This window comes from Salmo salar, chromosome ssa04 (assembly GCF_905237065.1).
Source record: "Salmo salar chromosome ssa04, Ssal_v3.1, whole genome shotgun sequence".
In the NCBI taxonomy this organism is placed as follows: Eukaryota; Metazoa; Chordata; class Actinopteri; order Salmoniformes; family Salmonidae; genus Salmo; species Salmo salar.
This window is the reverse complement of record NC_059445.1, coordinates 6,877,917-6,904,467: the sequence shown is the minus strand read 5'-3', so window position 1 is coordinate 6,904,467 and position 26,551 is coordinate 6,877,917. Positions and strand designations below refer to the sequence as shown.

Here is a 26,551-nt window from a genome sequence, read left to right as displayed (position 1 = left end):
ATGGGCACCCTCATAGATATTATCCTGACCAACTTGCCCTCCAAATACACCTCTGCTGTTATCAATCAGGATCTCAGTGATCACTGCCTCATTGCCTGCATCCGCTATGGGTCCGCGGTCAAACGACCACCCCTCATCACTGTCAAACGCTCCCTAAAACACTTCTGCGAGCAGGCCTTTCTAATCGACCTGGCCCGGGTATCCTGGAAGGATATTGACCTCATCCCGTCAGTCGAGGATGCCTGGTCGTAATTTCCTCACCATCTTAAATAAGCATGCCCCTTTGAAAAACATGTAGAACTAAGAACAGATATAGGCCTTGGTTCACTCCAGACCTGACTGCCCTCGACCAGCACAAAAACATCCTGTGGCGGACTGCATTAGCATCGAATAGTCCCCGCGATATGCAACTTTTCAGGGAAGTCAGGAACCAATACACGCAGTCAGATAGGAAAGCAAAGACTCCCTTTTTCAAACAGAAATTTGCATCCTGTAGCTCTAACTCCAAAAAGTCATGGGAGACTAAAGTCCATGGAGAATAAGAGCACCTCCTCCCAGCTGCCCACTACACTGAGGCTAGGTAACACTGTCACCACTGATAAATCCACGATAATCGAGAATTTCAATAAGTATTTCTCTACGGCTGGACATGCTTTCCTCCTGGCTACCCCAACCCTGGCCAACAGCTCCGCACCCCTGCAGCTACTTTCCCAAGCCTCCCCAGCTTCTCCTTCACCCAAATCCAAATAGCAGATGTTCTGAAAGAGCTGCAAAACCTGGACCCCTACAAATCAGCTGGGCTAGACAATCTGGACCCTCTCTTTCTAAAATGATCCGCCGCCATTGTTGCAACCCCTATTACCAGTCTGTTCAACCTCTCTTTTGTATCGTCCAAGATCCCTAAAGATTGGAAAGCTGCCGTGGTCATCCCCCTCTTCAAAGGGGGTGACACTCTAGACCCAAACTGTTATAGACCTATATCCATTCTGCCATGCCTTTCTAAAGTCTTCGAAAGCCAAGTTAATAAACAGATCACTGACCATTTCGAATCCCACCGTACCTTCTCCGCTGTGCAATCCGGTTTCCGAACTGGTCACAGGTGCACCTCAGCCACGCTCAAGGTACTAATGATATCATAAGCGCAATCGATAAAAGACAGTACTGTGCAGCCGTCTTCATCGACCTGACCAAGGCTTTCGACTCTGTCAATCACCGTATTCTTATCGGCAAACTCAACAGCCTTGGTTTCTCAAATGACTGCCTCGCCTGGTTCACCACTTCTCTGAGTTCAGTGTGTCAAATCGGACAGCCTGTTGTACGGACCTCTGGCAGTCTCTATGGGGGTACCACAGGGTTCAATTCTCGGGCCGACTCTTTTCTCTGTATATATCAACGATGTCGCTCTTGCTGCAGGTGATTCCCTGATCCACCTCTATGCAGACGACACCATTCAGTATACATCTGGCCCTTCTTTGGACACTGTGTTAACCTCTCTGGGCTAGGCGGGACGAATTCGTCCCACCTACGCAACAGCCAGTTGAATCCCGTGGCGCAATTTTCAAATACCTTAGAAATGCTATTACTTCAATTTCTCAAACATATGACTATTTTACAGCATTTTAAAGACAAGACTCTCGTTAATCTAACCACACTGTCCGATTTCAAAAAGGCTTTACAACGAAAGCAAAACATTAGATTATGTTAGCAGAGTACCCAGCCAGAAATAATCAGACACCCATTTTTCAAGCTAGCATATAATGTCACAAAAACCCAGAAGACAGCTAAATGCAGCACTAACCTTTGATGATCTTCATCAGATGACAACCCTAGGACATTATGTTATACAATACATGCATGTTTTGTTCAATCAAGTTCATATTTATATCAAAAACCAGCTTTTTACATTAGCATGTGACGTTCAGAACTAGCATACCCCCCGCAAACTTCCGGTGAATTTACTAAATTACTCACGATAAACGTTCACAAAAAACATAACAATTATTTTAAGAATTATAGATACAGAACTCCTTTGTGCAATCGAGGTGTCCGATTTTAAAATAGCTTTTCGGTGAAAGCACATTTTGCAATATTCTCAGTAGATAGCCCAGCCATCACGGCTAGCCATTTAGACACCCACCAAGTTTAGCCCTGACCAAAGTCAGATTTACTATTGCAAAAGTTTGATTACCTTTGTTGTCTTCGTCAGAATGCACTCCCAGGCCTGCTACTTCAATAACAAATGTTGGTTTGGTCCAAAATAATCCATCGTTATATCCAAATAGCGGCGTTTTGTTCGTGCGTTCCAGACACTATCTGAAATGGTAAATCAGGGTCACGAGCATGGCGCAATTCGTGACAAAAAATTATAAATATTCCATTACCGTACTTCGAAGCATGTCAACCGCTGTTTAAAATCAATTTTTATGCCATTTTTCTCGTAAAAAAGCGATAATATTCCGACCGGGAATCTGCGTTTAGGTGAACAGAGGAAAGAAAACAAAGCATTCGGTCGACGCGGGCACGCGCCTGAGTCTCACAGTACTGTAACCAGCCACTACCCAAACGCGCTACTTTTCTTTCAGCCAGAGCCTGCAAAGCCACGATTCAGCTTTTTGCCGCCTTCTGAGAGCCCATGGCAGCCGTAGGAAGTGTCACGTAACAGCAGAGATCCTTTGTTTTGGATAGAGATGGCAAAGAAGGCCAAGAAATTGTCAGACTGGGTACTTCCTGTACAGAATCTTCTCAGGTTTTGACCTGCCATTTGAGTTCTGTTGTACTCACAGACACCATTCAAACAGTTTTAGAAACTTTGGAGTGTTTGCTATCCAAAGCCAATAATTATATGCATATTCTAGTTACTGGGCAGGAGTAGTAACCAGATTAAATCGGGTACGTTTTTTATCCAGCCGTGTCAATACTGCCCCCTAGCCCTAACAGGTTAACTAACATCCAAACGAGCTTCAATGCCATACAACACTCCTTCCATGGGTTCCAACTACTCTTAAAACGCTAGTAAAACCAAATGCATGCTTTTCAACCGTTCGCTGCCCGCACCCGCCCGCCCAACTAGCATCACTACTCTGGACGGTTCTAACTTAGAAAATGTGGACAACTAAAAATACCTAGGTGTCTGGCTAGACTGTAAACTCTCCTTCCAGACTCATATTAAACATCTCCAATCCAAAATTAAATCTAGAATCGGCTTCCTATGTCACAACAAAGCCTCCTTCTCTCACACTGCCAAACATACCCTCGTAAAACTGACTATCCTACCGATCCTCGACTTCGGCGATGTCATTTACAAAATAGCTTCCAATACTCTACTCAGCAAACTGTATGCAGTCTATCACAGTGCCATCCGTTATGTTACCAAAGCCCCTTATACCACCCACCACTGCGACCTGTATGCTCTAGTCGGCTGGCCCTCCCTACATATTCGTCACCAGACCCACTGGCTCCAGGTCATCTATAAGTTGATGCTAGGTAAAGCTCCACCTTATCTCAGCTCACTGGTCACGATAACAACACCCACCCGTAGCACGCGCTCCAGCAGGTATATCTCACTGGTCATCCCCAAAGCCAACACCTCCTTTGGCCGCCTTTCCTTCCAGTTCTCTGCTGCCAATGACTGGAACGAATTGCAAAAATCACTGAAGCTGGAGACTTATATTTCCCTCACTAACTTTAAACATCAGCTATCTGAGCAGTTAACCGATCGCTGCAGCTGAACATAGCCCATCTGTAAATAGCCCACCCAATCTACCTATCTCAACCCCATATTGTTTTTATTTACTTTTCTGCTCTTTTGCACACCAGTATTTCTACTTGCACATCATCATCTGCTCATCTATCACTCCAGTGTTAATTTTCTCAATTGTAATTACTTTGCTACTATGGCCTATTTATTGCCTTACCTCCTCACGCCATTTGCACACACTGTATATAGACTTTCCTTTATTTTCTATTGTGTTATTGACTGTACGCTTGTTTATTCCATGTGTAACACTGTGTTGTTGTTTGTGTCGCACTGCTTTGCTTTTTCTTGGCCAGGTCGCAGTTGTAAATGAGAACTTGTTCTCAACTAGCCTACCTGGTTTAATAAAGGTGAAATAAAATGTAAACAAATCAATACCTAAGATATGGTCTACATTGTATTCGGTGCATGTGACGAATAAAGTTTGATTTGATTTGACTTCCCCAGTCAAGAGGAGAGAAGAGCTACAGTAAAACTAGACAGACTTCCCAGGTCAGGAGGAGAGAAGAGTTACAGTAAAACTAGATAGACTTCCCAGGTCAAGAGGAGAGAAGGGCTAGGGTAAAACTAGACAAACTTCCCTAGTCAAGAGGAGAGAAGAGCTACAGTAAAACTAGACAGACTTCCCCAGTCAAGAGGAGAGGAGAGCTACCGTAAAACTAGACAGACTTCCCAGGTCAAGAGGAGAGCTACGGTAAAGAGCTGCACACTTCCCCTGTCAAGAGTCAAGGGGAAAGAGAAGGACACACGTTGAAGTCAGCATACACAACAGACTGCTGATTCAGACTTGAGATACGTGGACTTAAAGGAACTTAACACCTCTGGACAGAATGCTAGTCTATCGCAGGGCCTTACCCCAAATCTATCTCCTTAATACTGAGTGCCAAGCAGAGACGATACAGTCTTTAGTATGACTAGGCCGGGGATTGAACTCCCAACCTTCCCACGAGGAATGCAATGCAACTCGATGCACAATTTGATAAGAACTATTATAATGGTGAACTGAATTGTGGACAACCCAAATATATTTCTATCTACACAAACAGTATGTATTTCACGTCATATACTGTATGTAAACCACGTTGACTTCAGATAACCACTCGCCCACACCACGCTAGTTGGACGTACTGACATTCTCCAAAACGACGTTGGAGGTGACTTATGGTAGAGATATTAACAGCTCTGGTGGACATTCCTGCAGTCAGCATGCCAATTGCACGCTTACTCAAAACTTGAGACATCTGTGGCATTGTGTTGTGTGACTAAACTGCACATTTTAGTGGCCATTTAGTGTCCCTTTCAAGTTGATATTCAATGGTGTATGGACCGGCGGCCATCTTTGTGGTAGTAATTCAATTAAATTCTCAATGGTGTAAATTGTAGCGGTCTTAAGGGATAGGCCCATTCTAAAAATTATATTTCTATGATTGAAATGACACTCACCCTGTTTTCAAGAGTATGCTGTGTCTCAACCAATACCGGCAATACAAACACCTCAGACGATATAAAAGAGGGTATATAGAAGATGGCTTTTTATGGCAGTTTTGGAGCAGTGGCTTCTTCCTTGCTGAGCGGTCTTTCAGGTTATGTCAATATAGGACTCGTTTTACTGTGGATATAGATACTTTTGTACCTGTTTCCTCCAGCATCTTCACAAGGTCCTTTGCTGTTGTTCTGGGATTGATTTGCACTTTTCGCACCAAAGTACGTTCATCTCTAGGAGACAGAACGCGTCTCCTTCCTGAGCGGTATGATGGCTGCGTGGTCCCATGGTGTTTAAACTTGCGTACTATTGTTTGTACAGATGAACGTGGTACCTTCAGGTGTTTGGAAATTGCTCCCAAGGATGAACCAGACTTGTGGAGGTCTACAATTTTTTTTCTGAGGTCATGGCTGATTTCTTTTGATTTTCCTATGATGTCAAGCAAAGAGGCACTGAGTTTGAAGGTAGGCCTTCACAGGTACACCTCCAATTGACTCAAATGATCAGAAGCTTCTAAAGCCATGACATCCTTTTCTGGAATTTTCCAAGCTGTTTAAAGGCACAGTCAACTTAGTGTATGTAAACGTGTGACCCACTGGAATTGTGATACAGTGAATTATAAGTGAAATAATCTGTCTGTAAACAATTGTTGGAAAAATTACTTGTGTCATGCACAAAGTAGATGTCCTAACCGACTTGCCAAAACTATAGTTTGTTAACAAGAAATGTGTGGAGTGGTTGAAAAACGAGTTTTAATGACTCCAACCTAAGTGTAAACTTCTGACTTCAACTGTATATATATATATATAAAAGTGTTGTTAAATTTGATATAATTTTGTTAAAGTAAAAAAAAATTAAGACAGTTGTTGACAACTGTAATTGTCACACCCTGATCTGTTTGTGATTGTCTCCACTCCCCTCCAGGTGTCGTCCATCTTCCCCATTATCCCCAGTGTATTTATACCTGTGTTCTCCGTGTTGTCTTTTGCCAGTTTGTTTTGTTCGTCAAGCCTACCAGCGTTTTTCCCCTTGCTCCCGTCTTTCTCCAAGTTCCTGTTTTCTAGTTTTCCCGGTTTTGACCATTCTGCCTGCCCTGACACTAAGCCTGCCGTTCTGCAACTTTTGGACTCCGATCTAGATAACTGACCTCTGCCTGCCCTTGACCTGTTTGCCTGTCCCCTGTTTAGTCGACACCAATAGCAACAGCTAGCCTTATTGGGTCCAACACATGCTCACTTGCGCTATAAGATGGGAGTTTCATGTACTCATGGCTCCATATATTACTGTATAGTCCTTGAATTTCTTCTGGCCCTGGGAACTGTGAAAAGACCCTGGTGGCAGGCATGTCTGGTGGGGTAAGTGTGTGTGTCAGTGCTGTGTGTAAGTTGACTATGCAAACTATTTTGAATTTCCAACGCATTGTTTCTTATTAAAACAAGAAGTGATGCAGTCAGTCTTTCTTCAACTCTTAGCCAAGAGAGACTGACATGCATAGTATTGTTATGAGCCCCCCGATTACAATGAAGAGCAAGATGTGCCACTCTATTCTAGGCAGCTGCAACTTAACTAGGTATTTCCTTAAAGCACTTGACCATGTGACTGGACAATAATTAAGATTAGACAAAACTAGAGCCTGAAGGACTTGCTTTGTGGACTGGGGTGTCAAAAAAGCAGGGCATATCTTTATTACGGACAGACCTCTCCGCATCTTTAAAACCATTCAATCTACAGTGCATTCAGAAAGTATTCAGACTCCTTCACTTTTTCCACATTTTGTTACGATACAGGCGTATTCTAAAATGGATAACAAAAAAAAATAAATCCTAATCAATCTACACACAATACCCCATAATGACAAAAACAGGTTTTTAGAAATGATTCCAAATGTATTCAAAATAAAACACAGAAATACCTTATTTACATAAGTATTCAGACCCTTTGCTAAGAGACTCAAAATTGAGCTCAGGTGCATCCTGTTTCCATTGATCATCCTTGAGAATGTTTCTACAACTTGATTGGGGTCCACCTGTGGTAAATTCAATTGATTGAATTATATTATTATATTAATTATTATATAGACAGGCACACACCTGTCTATAAAAGGCTCCACAGTTGACAGTGCATGTCAGAGCAAAAACCAAGCCATGAGGTCAAAGGAATTGTTCGTAGAGCTCCGAGACAGGATTGTGTCGAGAGGAAAGGTACCAAAACATTTCTGCAGCATTGAAGGCCCACAATAACACAGTGGCCTCCATCATTCTTAAATGGAAGAAGTTTGGAACCATCAAGACTCTTCCTAGAGCTGGCCGCCCAGCCAAACTGAGTAATCGGGGGAGAAGGGCCTTGATCAGGGAGATGACCAAGAACCCGATAGTCACTCTGACAGAGCTTCAGAGTTGTTCTGTGGAGATGAGAGAACCTTCCAGAAGGACAACCATGTCTGCAGCACTCCACCAATCAGGCCTTTATGGTAGAGTGGCCAGACTGAAGCCCCTCAGTAAAAGGCACATGACAACCCACTTGGTTTGCCAAAAGGCACCTAAAGGACTCTCAGACCATGAGAAACAAGATTCTCTGGTCTGATGAAACCAAGATTGAACTCTTTGGCCGGAATGCCAAGCATCATGACTTGAGGAAACCTGGCAAAATCCCTACGGTGAAGCATAGTGGTGGATCATGCTGTGGGGATGTTTTTCAGCGGCAGGGACTGAGAGACTAGTCAGGATCAAGGGAAAGATAAATGGAGTGAAGTACAGAGAGATCCTTGATGAAAACCTGCTCCAGAGCGCTCAGGACCTCAGATTGGGGCGAAGGTTCCCCTTCCAACAGGACAACGACCCTAAGCACACAGCCAAGACAATGCAGGAGTGGCTTTGGGATGTCGCTGGATGTCCCAGCCAGAGCCCGGACTTGAACCCGATCGAACATCTCTGGAGAGACCTGAAAATAGCTGTGCAGTGACGCTCCCCATCACACCTGACAGAGCTTGAGAGGATCTGCAGTGAATGGGAGAAACTCCCCAAATACAGGTGTGCCAAGCTTGTAGCGTCATACCCAAGAAGACTTGAGGCTGTAAGTGCTGCCAAATGTGCTTCAACAAAGTACTGAGTAAAGGGTCTGAATACTTATATAAATGTATATTTCAGTTTTTTTATTTTCTTTATTTGCAAAAATGTTTGGGGTATTGTGTGTATATTGATGAGGGGAAAAAACACTTTAATCAATTTTAGAATAAGCCTGTAACTTAACAAAATGTGAAAAAGGTGAAGGGGTCTGAATACTTTCCGAATGCACTGTATATGTTTTGACCATGACAGTTTACAATCTAAGGTAAAACCAAGTAATTTAGACTCCTCAACTTGTTCAACAGCCACACCATTCATTTCCGGATTCAGCTGAGGTCTAGCCACCCATTCCAAAACTGACTACAACTCTTTGTTAAGGGTTTCAGTGACTTCCTTAGCTGTGGTTGCTGACACGTATATGGTTGAATCATCAGCATACATGGAAACACAGGCTTTGTTAAATGCCAGTGGCAGGTCATTGGTAAAAATAGAAAAGAATAGAGGGCATAGAGAGACGCCCTGCAGTACACCACACTTTACATGTTTGACATTAGAAAAGCTTCCATTAAAGAAAATCCTCTGAGATAGATAGTTAGCTCTGAATCCACAATATGGCAGAGGTTGAAAAGCCATAACGCATGTTTTCTTAAGGTCAATAACATCAAAGGCTGCACTGAAATCTAACAGTACAGCTCCCACAATATTCTTATTATCAATTTCTTTCAATTAATCATCAGTAATTTGTGTAAGTGCAGTACATGTTGAGTGCCCCTCTCTATAAGCATGCTGAAAGTGGGTTGTTAATTTGCTTACAGAGAAATAGCATTCTATTTGGTCAAACACATTTTTTTCCAACAGTTTGCTAAGAGTTGGCAGCAAGCTGATAGGTCTGCTGTTAGAACCAGTAAAGGCTGCTGTACCACTCTTGGGTAGCAGAATTACTTTGGCTTCCAGGCCTGAGGACAGACTCAGATTAAAGATATGACAGATGGTAGTGGCTATAGAGTCAGCTACCATCCTCAGTAGCTTTTCATCTAAGTTGTCAATGCCTAGTTGTCACTATTGATCGATAACAATAATTTGTCCACCTCTCCCACACTAAAAATCAAACTTACAATGCTTTTCATTATTATTTTTATACATGAACACCATGGCTCACTGTTCGTTGTTGGCATTTCCTGCCTAAGTTTGCCCACTTTGCCAATTATTTTAACAATTAGTTAATTGGCAACATCTGTCACAACGTCCACAGAAGGTGGCGCCTCTCCCCGGTCGGGCGGCGCTCGGCGGTTGTCGTCGCCGGCCTACTAGCTGCCATCGATTTCCTTTTCTGTTTTCGTTTGGTAATGTCTGGTTAGTGTAACACCTGTTTTGTGTTTAGTAATTAGTGGGGTATTTAGTCTGTCTGTTTTGTGTTTGGGGTTGTGTGGGATTGTTTCGTGTCTGTTGTTGTAGGTTGGGGATTTATTTTTTCTTGTCCTTATTCACCGTTATGCATTTTGGGCATTAGGGTTGCTGGGCTGCGTCCCGCTACATTCCTAGACTGTGTTTGTCTTGTATGGAATTATTTTTACCCTGCCTTGTCGGTTTGGTTCTTTGGACTTGCATTCTTCATTAAAACGTGTTTCACGTACCTGAGTCTCCTGCGCCTGACTTCACCCCTCCTGCAGATCTACTGAATGACAACATCAAATGGTTTAGTGATGAATAAGCCATCTGATTCAATGAAAGATGGAGTTGAATTTGTCTTTCTGCCAATCATTTCCTTTAAAGTACTCCAACGTTGTTTTTCCATCATTATATCATTGATCTTGGCTTCATAATACAGTTTCTTCTTTTTGTTGAGTTTAGTCACATAATTTCTCATTGTGCACGAAAATCAGCCAGTCAGATGTGCAGCCACACTTATTATCCACTCCTTTTGCCCCATCTCTTTCAACCACACAGTTGTTCAATTCCTCATCAATATATTGATCCTTAACAGTTCTAAGTCAGTTTCCTAACAGGTGCATGTTTATCAATAATTGGAAGAAGCAATTTCATAAATTAATAAATTGCAGCGTCTGGATGCTCCTTATTTATCATATCAGACTAAATAGAAATATTTTAATATCATTCACTTAAGTCACAGCAAAAAAAGTTAGATGATCTCGTATACACTATTTTAGGCCCAGCTTTCAGGAACTTTGTCTCTCCTGGATATAGCCACTATATTGTGATTACTGCAAACAATGGGTACGGATACAGCTTTAGAACAAAGTTCTACAGTATTAGTAAAAATCTTATCAATACATGTGGATGATCTGGTTCTTGTAGTGTTTGTAAACACCCTGGTATGTTGATTAATAACCTGAACCAGATTACAGGCACTGATTACAGTGAGAAGCTTCATCTTGAGAGGACAGCTTGATGAAAATCACTCAATATTCAGGTCCCCAAGAAAGTAGACCTCTCTGTTTACATCACATACACTATCAAGCATTTCACACACATCACTTAGATTCTGACTGTTAGCACTTGGTGGCCTATAGCAAAACCACACAATTATAGGCTTTAGATGAGGCAGGTCAACTGGCAAACACACATTTTCAATAACGCTTGACATGAGATCTTCTCTAAGCATTATATGGATGTGGCTCTGAAAATGCAGTGCTTTCAGAAATTATTCATACTCCTTGACTTATTCCACATTTAGTTGTGTTACACCCTGAATTCAAAATTGATTAAATATTTTTTTCTCTCACGCAGCTACAAACAATACCCAATAAAGACAAAGTTTGCAAATCTATTGAAAATGAAATACAGAAATATCTAATTTACATAAGTATTCACACCCCTGAGTCAATATTTTGCAGAAGCACCTTTGTCAGTGATTACAGCTGTGAGTCTTTCTAGGTAAGTCTAAGAGCTTTTCACACCTGGATTGTTTGACTATTATTCTTTTCAAAAGCTTTCAAACTCTGTCAAACTGGTTGTTGATCATTGCTAAACAACCATTTTCAGGTCTTGCCATAGATTTTAAAGTAGATTTAAATCAAAACTGTAACTCGGCCACTGAAAATCACTGTCCTCTTGGTAAGCAACTCCAGTGTAGATTTGGCGTTGTGTTTTAGGGTATTGTCCTGCTGAAAGGGGAATTCATCTCCAGTGTCTGGTGTAAAGCAGATTGAACCAGGTTTTCATCTAGGATTTTGCCATTCTGTTTATTTTTTATCCTGAAAAACACCCCAGTCCTTAACGATTAAAAGCATACCCATAACATGATGCAGCCACCACTACGCTTGAAAATATGGAGAGTGGTATTCAGTAATGTGTTATATTGGATTTGCCCCAAACATTCCATTTTGTATTCAGGGCAAAAAGTGAATTGCTTTGCCACATTTATTGCAGTATTACTTTAGTGCCTTGTTGCAAACAGGATGCATATTTTGTAATGTTTTTTATTTGATTCTGTACATGCTTCCTTCTTTTCACTCTGTCAATTGGGATAACATTTTGGAGTAACTACAATGTTGATGCATCCTCAGTTTTCTCCTGTTGGTGAATTCCCTGAGCAGTTTCCTTCCAAATCCCGGCAACAGTTATGAAGGATGCCTGTATCTTTGTAGTGACTGGGCGTATTGATACACCATCAAAAGTGTAATTCACAAATTCACCATAGTCAAATGAATATTCAATGTCTGTACCAATCAGTGCCCCTCTATGCAAGGCATTTAAAACCTCCCTGGTCTACAGTTGAAGTCAGAAGTTTACATACACTTAGGTTGGAGTCATTAAAACTCGTTTTTCAACCACTCCACAAATTTCTTGTTAACAAACTATAGTATTGGCAAGTTGGATAGGACATCTACTTTGTGCATGACACAAGTCATTTTTCCAACAATTGTTTACAGACAGATTATTTCACTTATAATTCACTGTATCACAATTCCAGTGGGTCACACGTTTACATACACTAAGTTGACTGTGCCTTTAAACAGCTTGGAAAATTCCAGAAAATTATGTCATAGCTTTATAAGCTTCTGATAGGCTAATTGATATCATTTGAGTCAATTGGGGGTGTACCTGTGGATGTATTTCAAGGCCTACCTTCAAACTCAGTGCCTCTACTTGACATCATGGGAAAATCAAAAGAAATCAGCCAAGACCTCAGAAAAAGAATTATAGACCTCCACAAGTCTGGTTCATCCTTGGGAGCAATTTCCAAATGCCTGAAGGTACCACGTTCATCTGTACAAACAATAGTACGCAAGTATAAACACCATTGCACCACACAGCCGTCATACCGCTCAGGAAGGAGACACGTTCTGTCTCCTAGAGATGAACGTACTTTGGTGCGAAAAGTGCAAATCAATCCCAGAAGAACAGCAAAGGACCTTGTGAAGATGCTGGAGGACACAGGTACACAAGTATCTATATCCACAGTAAAACTAATCCTATATCGACATAACCTGAAAGACCGCTCAGCAAGGAAGAAGCCACTGCTCCAAAACCACCATTAAAAAAGACAGACTACGGTTTGCAACTGCACATGGGGACAAAGATCGTACTTTTTGGAGAAATGTCCTCTGGTCTGATTAAATAAAAATAGAACTGTTTGGCCATAATGACCATCGTTGTGTTTGGAGGAAAAGGGGGGAGGCTTGCAAGCCGAAGAACACCATCCCAACCATGAAGCATGGGGGTGGCAGCATCATGTTGTGGGGGTGCTTTGCTGCAGGAGGGACTGGTACACTTGGGGCAGCAGGTAGCCTAGTGGTTAGAGCGTTGGACAAGTAATCGAAAGGTTGCAAGATCGAATCCCCGAGCTGACAAAGTAAAAATCTGTCGTTCTGCCCCTAAACAAGGCTGTTAATACACTGTTCCTAGGCTGTCACTGAAAATAAGAATATGTTCTTAACTGACTTACCTAGTTAAATAAAGGCAAAATAAAAAAAACTTCACAAAATAGATGGCATCATGAGGATGGAAAATGATGTGGCTATATTGAAGCAACATCTCAAGACATCAGTCAGGAAGTTAAAGCTTGGTTGCAAATGGGTCTTCCAAATGGACAATGACCCCCAAGCATACTTCCAAAGTTGTGGCAAAATGGCTTAAGGACAACAAAGTCAAGGTATTGGAGTGGCCATCACAAAGCCCTGACCTCAATCCTATAGAACATTTGTGGGCAGAGCTGAAAAAGCATGTGCGAACAAGGAGGCCTACAAACCTGACTCAGTTACACCAGCTCTGTCAGGAGGAATGGGCCAAAATTCACCCAACTTATTGTGGAAGGCTACCCGAAATGTTTGACCCAAGTTAAACAATTTACATACACTCAAATGCTAATTGAGTGTATGTAAACTTCTGACCCACTGGGAATGTGATGAAAGAAATAAAAGCTCAAATAAATCATTCTCTTGTAACGACTGTCTTCTGAAATGAACCAAGGCGCAGCAGGTATGTGAATACTCATTTTTTAATTACCCAACAAAAGGAGTAAAGCATCCACAGGAAACAATAAACGTGACAGCAGCAACAGTTTGCAGGCTAAAAAAAACGCAGTGCAAAACAACCACCCACAAACCCCAGTGACAAACAACTCCTACATATATGACTCCCAATCAGGAACAACGATTCCCAGCTGTTCCTGATCAGGAGTCACAAGACACACACAAGACTGCCACGTCCTGACCCCCAAACTACTACACCAGCTCCATCTGCTGGTCAGGACGTGACATCTCTCTACTATTATTCTGACATTTCACATTCTTAAAATAAAGTGATGATCCGAACTGGCCTAAAACTGAATTTTTACCAGGATTATAAATGTCAGGAATTGTGAAAAACTCAGTTTAAATGTATTTGGCTAAGGTGTATGTACACTTCCGACTTCATCTGTATGTAGTTGAATCTGTGTTTGAAATTCACTGCATGACGGAGGGACCTTACAATTATCTGTATGTGTAAGATGAAGTAGTCATTAAAAATAATGTTAAAAACTATTATTGCACAGAGTGAGTCCATGACACTTATTATGTGACTTGTTAAGCAGATTTTTACTCCTGAACATATTTATGCTTGCTATAACAAAGGGGTTGAATACTTATTGACTCCAGAAATTTCACCTTTCCATTTTGAATCAATTTGTACAAATTCTGAAAAACATAATTCCACTTTGACATCATCTTAATTTAACCCATTTTAAATTCAGGCTGTAACACAACAAAATGTGGAACATATCAAAGGGGTTAATACTTTCTGAAGCCACTGTATCCAGCAACACCTCCCTTATAAGCATTCCTGTCTTGTGTTATATCCTTGTATTGCTACTGCTGTATTATCAAAGGAGTTATCTATGTGAGTCTCAAAAATTGCTAATATATTAATGTTATCTGATGTTAGCAAGTTATTGACTTCATGAACTTTACTTCTAAGGCTACATATATTAATATGTGCTATTTTCAGCCCTTTCCTGGGTAGCTTATCAGAGATAGACATAATATGGAAAATAACAAATAAAGCAAGAGAAAAACAAATATTCATCAGTCCATTAATCATTTGGTGTGTGTGTGTGTGTGCGCGCTGTGGGCTTGAAGCTACGAACCAATAGGCTTGGCTCTCTCATCCCTTCCAGGCTTTTGGGAGGGAGGGTGGACAATGAGCCTGTCATATCGGATGTAAGCAATGTCCCCACGCGCTCTCGCAGATTTCATGGCTGGGATAACTTCTTTCCTCTTTTGGTGCACAGCTTCAGGAAAGTCCTCTTTGAGGAAGAAGTACGTTCCTCTCAAGGTCTTGGCTCTTTCCAGAAGAGCTACCTTTTCATTGAAACGTAGAAATTTGACCACTATCGTGCTTGTCACCTGGGACGGTGGTGAGTTTTCCAGTCCTGTTGGCACGCTCCACCTCAATCTTCCTGTGGTCCATCTTCAGTTTCTCTGAGATCCTTTCTCTCACTTTGTCCTCAGACTCCAGGTCTCGTAGAGATTCTGCAATTTCGTCCACAACAACGATGTTCCGCCTTGATTGTCCCTCAATTATCTGATTTCTCCATCATTGTTATCATGGATTCGCATAAAGAACTGATGTCCTCTCTAAATGACTTACATATTGCTGTCATATTGCAGTTTTCCTGTTTAAACTCATTGAGCTGACCCTGGGAGAACTGCAAACTGTTGTCCAGGTCCCTGACCTTTCTGGTCCTGGACCTCTTTGTGGCAACTGATAATGTAATAACAGTCAATAACGTAATACCTGCAAATAACATAATAACTTTTGCATTTATAATGTAATAAATGCTGATAATGTAATAAATATTCTGACCACATAACGTAATATCATTTTTGTGCTTAGTGTAATAATTACTATAATTATATTACATTTCCGTTGATTATTACAATATAAAGTGGTAACTTTTTTCATCAATAGTGTAATAACTTAAACCAATAATGTAATAACACAATTTCTTTAATATCATGCATACTAAGTGTCACACACTTGAGAAACACTTTGCATTTAAAATCCATTGCCACAACAGACTTGCGCCGTTACAGAGCGTAGATGGAACCAGACTCATGTCCAGATCTCTCTCTATCATTTACACATACAGACAGAGTCACTGGGTGTGTATTGGGGGGGATCAATGATATTGTAAATTGAAAGTTGATATTACTGCTAGAGTCAGGTTTAGAGCTAGGATTCAGGAATATGTTTTGGTGCACAGTCAGCTATTACAGAAGCATGACACTTGATAAGCATGAAAAAAAAAATGTTTTAGATTGTTAACATTATTGGTTAAAGTTACTACAATATTAATGATTTTTTTTTACCCACTTCAAATCAAATTTTATTGGTCACATACACATGGTTAGCAGATGTTAATGCGAGTGTAGAGAAATGCTTGTGCTTCTAGTTCCGACCGTGCAGTAATATCTAACAAGTAACCTAACAATTTCACAACAACTACCTTATACACACAAGTGTAAAGGAATGAATAAGAATATGTACATATACATATATGGATGAGCGATGGCCGAACGGCATAGGCAAGATGCAGATGGTATAGAGTACAGTATATACATATGAGATGAGTAATGTAGGGTATGTAAACATTATTTAAAGTGGCATTGTTTAAAGTGACTAGTGATACATTTATTACATCCAATTTTTTACATCCAATTTTTTATTATTAAGTGGCTAGAGATTTGAGTCAGTATGTTGGCAGCAGCCACTCAATGTTAGTGATGGCTGTTTAACAGTCTGATGGCCTTGAGATAGAAGCTGTTTTTCAGTCTCTCAGTCCCAGCTTTGATGCACCTGTACTGACCTCGCCTTCTGGATAACAGCGGGGTGAACAGGCAGTGGCTCGGGTGGTTGTTGTCCTTGATGATTTTTTTGGCCTTCCTGTGACATCGGGTGGTGTAGGTGTCCAGGAGGGCAGGTAGTTTGCCCCCAGTGATGCGTTGTGCAGATCTCACTACCCTCTGGAGAGCCTTACGGTTGTGGGCGGAGCTGTTGCCGTACCAGGCGGTGATACAGCCCGACAGGATGCTCTCGATTGTGCATCTGTAAAAGTTTGCGAATGTTTTCGGTGACAAGCCAAATTTCTTCAGCCTCCTGAGGTTGAAGAGGCGCTGTTGCGCCTTCTTCACCACGCTGTCTGTGTGGGTGGACCATTTCAGTTTGTCCGTGATGTGTACGCAGAGGAACTTAAAACTTTCCACCTTCTCCACTACTGTCCCGTCAATGTAGATAGGGGGCTGCTCCCTCTGCTGTTTCCTGAAGTCCACGATCATCTCCTTTGTTTTGTTGACGTTGAGTGGGAGGTTATTTTCCTGACACCACACTCCGAGGGCCCTCACCTCCTCCCTGTAGGCCGTCTTGTCGTTGTTGGTAATCAAGCCTACCTCTGTAGTGTCGTCTGCAAACTTGATGATTGAGTTGGAGGCGTGCATGGCCACGCAGTCTTGGGTGAACAGGGAGTACAGGAGAGGGCTGAGAACGCACCCCTGTGGGGACCCAGTGTTGAGGATCAGCGGGGTGGAGATGTTGTTTCCTACACTCACCACCTGGGGGCGGCCCGTCAGAAAGTCCAGGACCCAGTTGCACAGGACGGGGTCGAGACCCAGGGTCTCGAGCTTAATGACGAGTTTGGAGGGTAATTATCATAATGTAATAATGTAATATTTATTACATTATGCACAACATTTTTATTACGTTATTGCCATGTATTACATTAAGTAAAATACTTTAAAATACTACTTAAGATATTTTTGGGGGGTATCTGTACTTTACTATTTATATTTTTGACAACTTTTACTTCTACTTCACTACATTCCTAAAGAAAATAATGCACTTCTTACTCCATACATTTTCCCTGACACCCAAAAGTACTTGTTACATTTTCAATACTTAGCAGGACAGGAAAATGGTCACATTTTTTAAAATCTTTATTTGACCTTTATTTAACTAGGCAAGTCAGTTAAGAACAAATTCTTATTTTCAATGACGGCCTAGGAACAGTGGGTTAACTGCCTGTTCAGAACGACAGATTTGTACCTTGTCAGCTCGGGGATTTGAACTTGCAACCTTTCAGTTACTAGTCCAACGCTCTAACCACTAGGCTACCCTGCCGCCCCAATTCACACACTTATCAAGAAAACATCCCTGGTCATCCCTACTGCCTCTAATCTGGCTGACTCACTAAACACAAATGCTTTGCTTTGTTTGTAAATGATGTCTGAGTGTTGGAGTGTGCCGCTGGCTATCCGTAATTTAAAAAAAACATGAAAATCGTGAAAATTTGGTTCGCTTAATATAAGGAATTTGAAATTATTTATACTTTTACTTTTGATACTTATTTGAGTATATTTATATTTGAGCAATTACATGTACTTTTCCTCCACTGTCAGTTGCTACAAGGTCATACATTTTTTTATTAGTTGACACCAGTATTTGGACACAACACATGAAGCTATTTTCTTGTTGTTGTAACAACTGCTCATAGAACTATTTTTGTTTGTTTAAAAGATCCTTCCCCTGTGATAAAGAGACACCACTGTCCTCAACGGTACTCACAGCCAGTCAGTGGTTGTAAGCTTGTAACGCTAACGTCATGTTGCATGCAAACAACTCACTTGCAAAAATGCACTCATTGAAAATATTCAATGCGAGCTCCATGTTTACCGGAAATGTTTACTGGACATGAACGGATAGGGCTCTGGAAGGATGTCTGTCTACAGAGACTACTCTTCTTGTGTCAAGTCATTTTGAATGAAAGTTAACCCGTAACTGGTTTGCTTCTGGTATATTAACTGGAAAGTGTTAACACCAAACATGTCCGCCATGAGTGGGTGGGACTTTTAATGTTGAATCCAAATTATGAAGACACTCCCAAAGAGCTTGTTGCATAAGTCTGATTACCAAAAACTGCGATGTGCTTCATTCCAAAAACACTTTGGGAACGTGTAGGCCTCATTCTTAAAGGGATAGTCCAATATTTGGGCATTTTGAAGGAAGTTGCTAAATAGCATTAGTGCAATTGCAAGTTGTCTGTACACTTCCAATCATTGCGCTAATGCTAGTTAGCAATGGCTCACAAAACGACCTTCAACTTCCTTCCAACTGCACGCAGAGACATAACAATGCTATCCATGAGTTCATATTGAAGTCTGAATTGATCCCTAGTTGAATGAAATACCCTTAAAATAAGATGGAGTGGCAGGGTTGCTTAAAACATTGTGTGCCTCTTCCCAGTAGCAAAAAAAAAAGAACCTTCTGCACATGTGCAGGATTCTCTACTTATTTTGCTCCCAACACTGCCACTTCCCTTTCCTGTGTGTGTGTGTCCTTGTGTTAAATTGGGAGAGTTAGTTAAGTGTTCAAGTTTAATTTATTTTTGATCATTCTGGGATACAATGTTAATGCCATATTTCCTCTGAAATATTACCACAACCTAGCAACCACTGTTGCTTGTACTTTAGCTGTCACCTTGATTAAGTGGCTACACTAGCTAGCTAGCACTTTCCTTGCCATGATGTTAACAGAACTATTCAACAGTGGATAAACCCCCACAAAGGACACTGTGACCCGACTTGCCGTGCATGCTCTCCCCACTGAATAGATTGTATCCCGGTGACATCCAGATGGTTAACAATACCAATATTATAATATTTCTCATGAAGAGATCCTCTTCATGAGATCCTTGGAATAAAAAAAACTTAAGAGAAAAACATTTAGTCAAGACACTACTGGCAGTGACACTGTCTCTGATCCTGTCTCAGCTCACATGTCTCACAGCATCTGTAACACATGCGCAGAACGTGATACGTTTTTTGGCTCTGGGTAAGAAGTCTGATGAGGTCGCGCAGCCTCTGCTTAAATAAAATGTATGATCTTACTTCTCTTTTGGAGCCGAGTTCTCCTCCTCGTCTTCCTCATCCGTATCCATTGACTGGTGACTGTTTGCTGATGCATAACTCAGAGTCGGTGACTCTGCTCTCTCCAGAAGGACACTGAAAGTACAATAATTCATAACTTCGAGGAGTAGAAGCATCAAAAGTCAACTAATTAGTATTGCTATCAACTTCAACAAAATGCCATAAAGTAGGTGAATATTTTACCTGCAGATTCAAAGGTTAGTATTAGGCCTTAGGGATCGAAATTGGTTAAGTGTAGGATTAAGGTTAGGTTTAGACTTAAGGTCAGGGTTGGGGACGTGATGTTGGGGTCAAATCTTTTTGAGAAAAGTATTTTTTGAAAAGAATAGTAAAACAACACTATGAGAGGTGGATATAACAAAACAAAATAAAAAATGAATTCATTGGAATTGACGTCAAAATGAATAAAGTCCATCTGTCACCCCCTCAATTTGTCAATATGCTTTGTCATTATGGGGTATTGTGTGTAGATTGTTTAAATAAATGTTTTTCCTCATCAATTATAATGAATTTTAGGTCTGGATACTTTCCGAAGGCACTGTACATACAGTGCCTTTGGAAAGTATTCAGACCCCATGAATTTTTCAACATTTTGTTACGTTACAGACTTATTCTAAAGTGTATTAAATTGTATTTTTTCCTCATCAATCTACACACAATACTCCATAATGACAAAGGAAAAACATGTTATTAGAAATGTTTGCTAATTTATTAAAAATCAAAAACTGAAATATCACATTTACACTTTTTGGGTTACTACATAATTCCAATTGTGTTATTTCATAGATTTGATGTCTTCACTATTATTCTACAAAATAGTCAAAATAAAGAAAAACCCTGGAATGAGTAGCAAGTGTCAAAACTTTTGACTGGTACTGGATGGAGCGAGACATGATGTCCCAGATGTGCTCAATTGGATTCAAGTCTGGGGAACGGGCGGGCCAGTCCATAGCATCAATGCCTTCCTCTTGCAGGAACTGCTGACACACTCCAGCCACATGAGGTCTAGCATTGTCTTGCATTAGGAGGAACCCAGGGCCAACCGCACCAGCATATGGTCTCACAAGGGGTCTGAGGATCTCATCTCGGTACCTAATGGCAGTCAGGCTACCTCTGGCGAGCACATGGAGGGCTGTGCGGCCCCCCAAAGAAATGCCACCCCACACCATGACTGACCCACCGCCAAACCGGTCATGCTGGAGGATGTTGCAGGCAGCAGAACGTTCTCCACGGCGTCTCCAGACTCTGTCACGTCTGTCACGTGCTCTGTGTGAACCTGCTTTCATCTGTGAAGAGCACAGGGCGCCAGTGGTGAATTTGCCAATCTTGGTGTTCTCTGGCAAATGCCAAACGTCCTGCACGGTGTTGGGCTGTAAGCACAACCCCCACCTGTGGACGTCAGGCCCTCATACCATCCTCATGGAGTCTGTTTCTGACCGTTTGAGCAGACACATGCACATTTGTGGCCTGCTGGAGGTAATTTTGCAGGGCTCTGGCAGTGCTTCTCCTGCTCCTCCTTGCACAAAGGCGGAGGTAGCGGTCCTGCTGCTGGGTTGTTGCCCTCCTACGGCCTCCTCCACGTCTCCTGATGTACTGGCCTTTCTCCTGGTAGCGCCTCCATGCTCTGGACACTACGCTGACAGACACAGCAAACCTTCTTGCCACAGCTCGCATTGATGTGCCATCCTGGATGAGCTGCACTAACTGAGCCACTTGTGTGGGTTGTAGACTCTGTCTCATGCTATCACTACAGTGAAAGCACCGCCAGCATTCAAAAGTGACCAAAACATCAGCCAGGAAGCATAGGAACTGAGAAGTGGTCTATGGTCCCCACCTGCAGAACCACTCCTTTATTGGGGGTGTCTTGCTAATTGCCTATAATTTCCACCTGTTGTCTATTCCATTTGCACAACAGCATGTGAAATTTATTGTCAATCAGTGTTGCTTCCTAAGGGGACAGTTTGATTTCACAGAAGCGTGATTGACTTGGAGTTACATTGTGTTGTTTAAGTGTTCCCTTTATTTTTTTGAGCAGTGTATAATAAAAATTGCATATCTTAATTTCCATAATTAACTAATAATATGCGTAATAATGTAGGCAGTTCATGAGAAGGATTATTACCTATAACCAAGACTGCCATTAGAAAAATCAAATTTTTGGCACACAACTATTATTTTAGCATACAATTATGATTTTTTTTTATTTTACATTTATTTAACTAGGCAAGTCAGTTAAGAACAAATTCTTATTTACAATGACGGCCTACCTACAGAGTCAGCCCCTGGAGCAAATTAGGATTAAGTGCCAAGGACACATCGACAGGTTTTTCACCTTGTCGGCTTGGTTATTCAACCCAGCAACCTTTCTGTTACCCAACGCTCTAACCGCTAGGCTGCCACCCGTCAAGGCATACATAAACACACACAATCATACACACTCAACCTTTCCCCCCCGACAAACAACCACCAGCTCAGATGCTCAACAGTTGTTCCATCCTCGAGCCCAACTCAAGAGAAGACTTGTTGTGCGAATGCATATACAGTTGCATCTGTTTGAGAAGACATGTAAAATTGAGCAAGAATGGGAAGATTTGATTAACCAATGTCAAGTCCTAGCTGACGGAGATCAGAGTTACTGCAGCTAGTGTTGCCAGCACTGCCACTGCCTGGGTGGAGGCACCCCACCGGAATCCCCACCGGCTAGGTACAAGGTCGTCAAGGTTCTCAATAGCAGCTTTGAGAAATTCCTTGTATATTATGCTCACCCATCAGGAGGTTTTGGCTTTGTAGGACCAACCCTGCCAATCAGGCTCAGAGTCTTGAGGGGGCAGTGCTACTTTAGTGGGTCTCTGACCACATTTATCCTTCTGTTTTAGCTGCATATAGGCCACTTACAGTAGGCCCATGGGTGTCTAGGGTATAGGGTTGGGGACAGTTCAATCATGATAGGACAATAAATAAATAAACTACAATCCGTTCAAAAATTTGTGGTCACTTAGAAATGTCCTTGTTTTCCATGAAAGCATATATGAAATTAGTTGCAAAATGAATAGGAAATATAGTCAAAACCTTGACAAGGTTATAAATAATGATTTTAATTGAAATAATAATTGTGTCCTTAAAACTTTTCTTTCGTCAAAGAATCCTCCATTTGCAGCAATTACAGCCTTGCAGACCTTTGGCATTGAAGTTGTCAATTTGTTGAGGTAAACTGAAGATATTTCAACCCATGCTTCCTGAAGCACCACCCACAAGTTGGATTGGCTTGATGGGCACTTCTTACGTACCATACGGTCAAGCTGCTCCCACAACAGCTCCATAGGGTTGAAATCCGGTGATTGTGCTGGCCACTCCATTATAGACAGAATACCAGCTGACTGCTTCTTCCCAAAATAGTTATTGCATAGTTTGGAGCTGTGCTTTGGGTCATTGTTCTGTTGTAGGAGGAAATTGGCTCCAATTAAGTGCCGTCCACAGGGTATGGCATGGCGTTGCAAAATGGAGTGATAGCCTTCCTTCTTCAAGATCCCTTTAAGCAGCATTCGCAAATGGAGGATGGCTTTCACTTCAGCAGTAATACATTTATGAACTTCTTTGAGGAAAAGATCATGATCATTAGAAAGCAAATTACGGACTCCTCTTTAAATCTGCGTATTCTTCCAAAGCTCCATTGTCCTGAGTCTGCACAACTCTGCCAGGACCTAGGATCAAGGGAGATACTAAAGTGTTTTAGTACTATATCTCTTGACACAATGATGAAAATAATCATGGCCTCTAAACCCTCAAGCTGCATACTGGACCCTATTCCAACTAAACTACTGAAAGAGCTGCTTCCTGTGCTTGGCCCTCCTATGTTGAACATAATAAACAGCTCTCTATCCACCGGATGTGTACCAAGCTCACTAAAAGTGGCAGTAATAAAGCCTCTTGAAAAAGCCAAATCTTGACCCAGAAATTATAAAAAACTATCGGCCTATATCGAATCTTCCATTCCTCTCAAAAATTTTAGAAAAAGCTGTTGCGCAGCAACTCACTGCCTTCCTGAAGACAAACAATGTATACGAAATGCTTCAGTCTGGTTTTAGACCCCATCATAGCACTGAGACTGCACTTGTGAAGGTGGTAAATGACCTTTTAATGACGTCAGACCGAGGCTCTGCATCTGTCCTCGTGCTCCTAGATCTTAGTGCTGCTTTTGATACCATCGATCACCACATTCTTTTGGAGAGATTGGAAACCCAAATTGGTCTACATGGACAAGTTCTGGCCTGGTTTAGATCTTATCTGTCGGAAAGATATCAGTTTGTCTCTGTGAATGGTTTGTCCTCTGACAAATCAATTGTAAATTTCGGTGTTCCTCAAGGATCCGTTTTAGGACCACTATTGTTTTCACTATATATTTTACCTCTTGGGGATGTCATTCGAAAACATAATGTTAAATTTCACTGCTATGCGGACGACACACAGCTGTACATTTCAATGAAACATGGTGAAGCCCCAAAATTGCCCTCGCTAGAAGCCTGTGTTTCAGACATAAAGAAGTGGATGGCTGCAAACGTTCTACTTTTAAACTCGGACAAAACAGAGATGCTTGTTCTAGGTTCCAAGAAACAAAGAGATCTTCTGTTGAATCTGACAATTAATCTGGATGGTTGTACAGTCGTCTCAAATAAAACTGTGAAGGACCTCGGCGTTACTATGGACCCTGATCTCTCTTTTGAAGAACATATCAAGACTGTTTCAAGGACAGCTTTTTTCCATCTACGTAACATTGCAAAAATCAGAAACTTTCTGTCCAAAAATGATGCAGAAAAATTTATCCATGCTTTTGTTACTTCTAGGCTGGACTACTGCAATGCTCTACTTTCCGGCTACCCGGATAAAGCACTAAACAAACTTCAGTTAGTGCTAAATACGGCTGCTAGAATCCTGACTAGAACCATATTACTCCAGTGCTAGCCTCCCTACACTGGCTTCCTGTTAAGGCAAGGGCTGATTTCAAGGTTTTACTGCTAACCTATAAAGCATTACATGGGCTTGCTCCTACCTATCTTTCCGATTTGGTCCTGCCGTACATACCTACACGTACGCTACGGTCACAAGACGCAGGCCTCCTAATTGTCCCTAGAATTTCTAAGCTAACGGCTGGAGGTAGGGCTTTCTCCTATAGAGCTAAATTTTTATGGAATGGTCTGCCTACCCATGTGAGAGACGCAGACTCAGTCTCAACCTTTAAGTCTTTACTGAAGACTTATCTCTTCAGTAGGTCCTATGATTAAGTATAGTCTGGCCCAGGAGTGTGAAGGTGAATGGAAAGGCTGGAGCAACGAACCGCCCTTGCTGTCTCTGCCTTGCCGGTTCCCCTCTCTCCACTGGGATTCTCTGCCTCTAACCCTATTACAGGGGCTGAGTCACTGGCTTACTGGTGTTCTTCCATGCCGTCCATGGGAGGGGGCGTCACTTGAGTGGGTTGAGTCACTGATGTGGTCTTCCTGTCTGGGTTGGCCCCCCCCCTTGGGTTGTGCCATGGCGGAGATCTTTGTGGGCTATACTCGGCCTTGTCTTAGGACGGTAAGTTGGTGGTTGGAGACATCCCTCTAGTGGTGTGGGGGCTGTGCTTTGGCAAAGTGGGTGGGGTTATATCCTGCCTGTTTGGCCCTGTCCTGGGGTATTGCCCTGACCTGTTCACCGGACGTGCTTGCTGCACCCTCGACAACTACTATGATTATTATTATTTGACCATGCTGGTCATTTAAGAACATTTTAACATCTTGACCATGTTCTGTTATAATATCCACCCGGCACAGCCAGAAGAGGACTGGCCACCCCTCATAGCCTGGTTCCTCTCTAGGTTTCTTCCTAGGTTTTTGGCCTTTCTAGGGAGTTTTTCCTAGGGAGTTTTTCCTAGCCACCGTGCTTCTTTCACATGCATTGCTTGCTGTTTGGGGTTTTAGGCTGGGTTTCTGTACAGCACTTTGAGATATCAGCTGATGTACGAAGGGCTATATAAATACATTTGATTTGATTTTAACCCTGTACAAATCGCCCACTTTACCACCACCAAAGCACCCCAAGACCATCACATTGCCTCCACCATGCTTGACAGATGGCATCAAGCACTCCTCCAGCATCTTTTCATTTGGTCTGCGCCTCACAAATGTTCTTCTTTGTGATCCGAACGCCTCAAACATAGATTCGTCTGTCCAGAACACTTTTTTTCCAATCTTCCTCTGTCCAGTGTCTGTGTTCTTTTGCCCATCTTAATCATTTCTTTTTATTGGCCAGTCTGAGATATTGCTTTTTCTTTGCAACTCTGCCTAGAAGACCAGCATCCCGGAGTCGCCTCTTCACTGTTGACATTGAGACTGGTGTTTTGTGGGTACTATTTCATGAAGCTGCCAGTTGACGACTTGTGAGGAGTCTGTTTCTCAAACTAGACACTCTAATGTACTTGTCCTCTTGCTCAGTTGTGCACCGGGGCCTCCCACTCCTCTTTCTATTCTGGTTAGAGCCAGTTTGCGCTGTTCTGTGAAGGGAGTAGTACACAGCTTGTACGCGATCTTCAGTTTCTTGGCAATTTCTCGCATGGAATAGCCTTCATTTCTCAGAACAAGAATAGACTGACGAGTTTCAGAAGAAATGTTTTTGTTTCTGGACATTTTGAGCCTGTAATCGAACCCACAAATGCTGATGCTCCAGATACTCAACTAGTCTAAAGAAGGCCAGTTTTATTGCTTCTTTACATCAGAACAACAGTTTTAGCTGTGCTAACATAATTGCAAAAGGGTTTTCTAATGATCAATTAGCATTTTAAAATGATAAACTT

General features: G+C 41.9%; 1 protein-coding gene across 4 annotated transcripts in view; it reads right to left on the bottom strand.

Moving 5' to 3' along the window:
- The window catches only part of LOC106610529 (interferon-induced very large GTPase 1), a 145,942-nt gene that overhangs the window by 14,588 nt on the left and 104,803 nt on the right, over positions 1-26,551 (bottom strand). For all 4 annotated transcript variants that reach the window (XM_014209915.2, XM_014209914.2, XM_014209917.2 and 1 more), the window contains one exon: positions 19,687-19,800. In XM_014209915.2, coding sequence (XP_014065390.1) covers positions 19,687-19,800 — 114 coding nt within the window. The remainder of the gene's footprint in view (positions 1-19,686; positions 19,801-26,551) is intronic.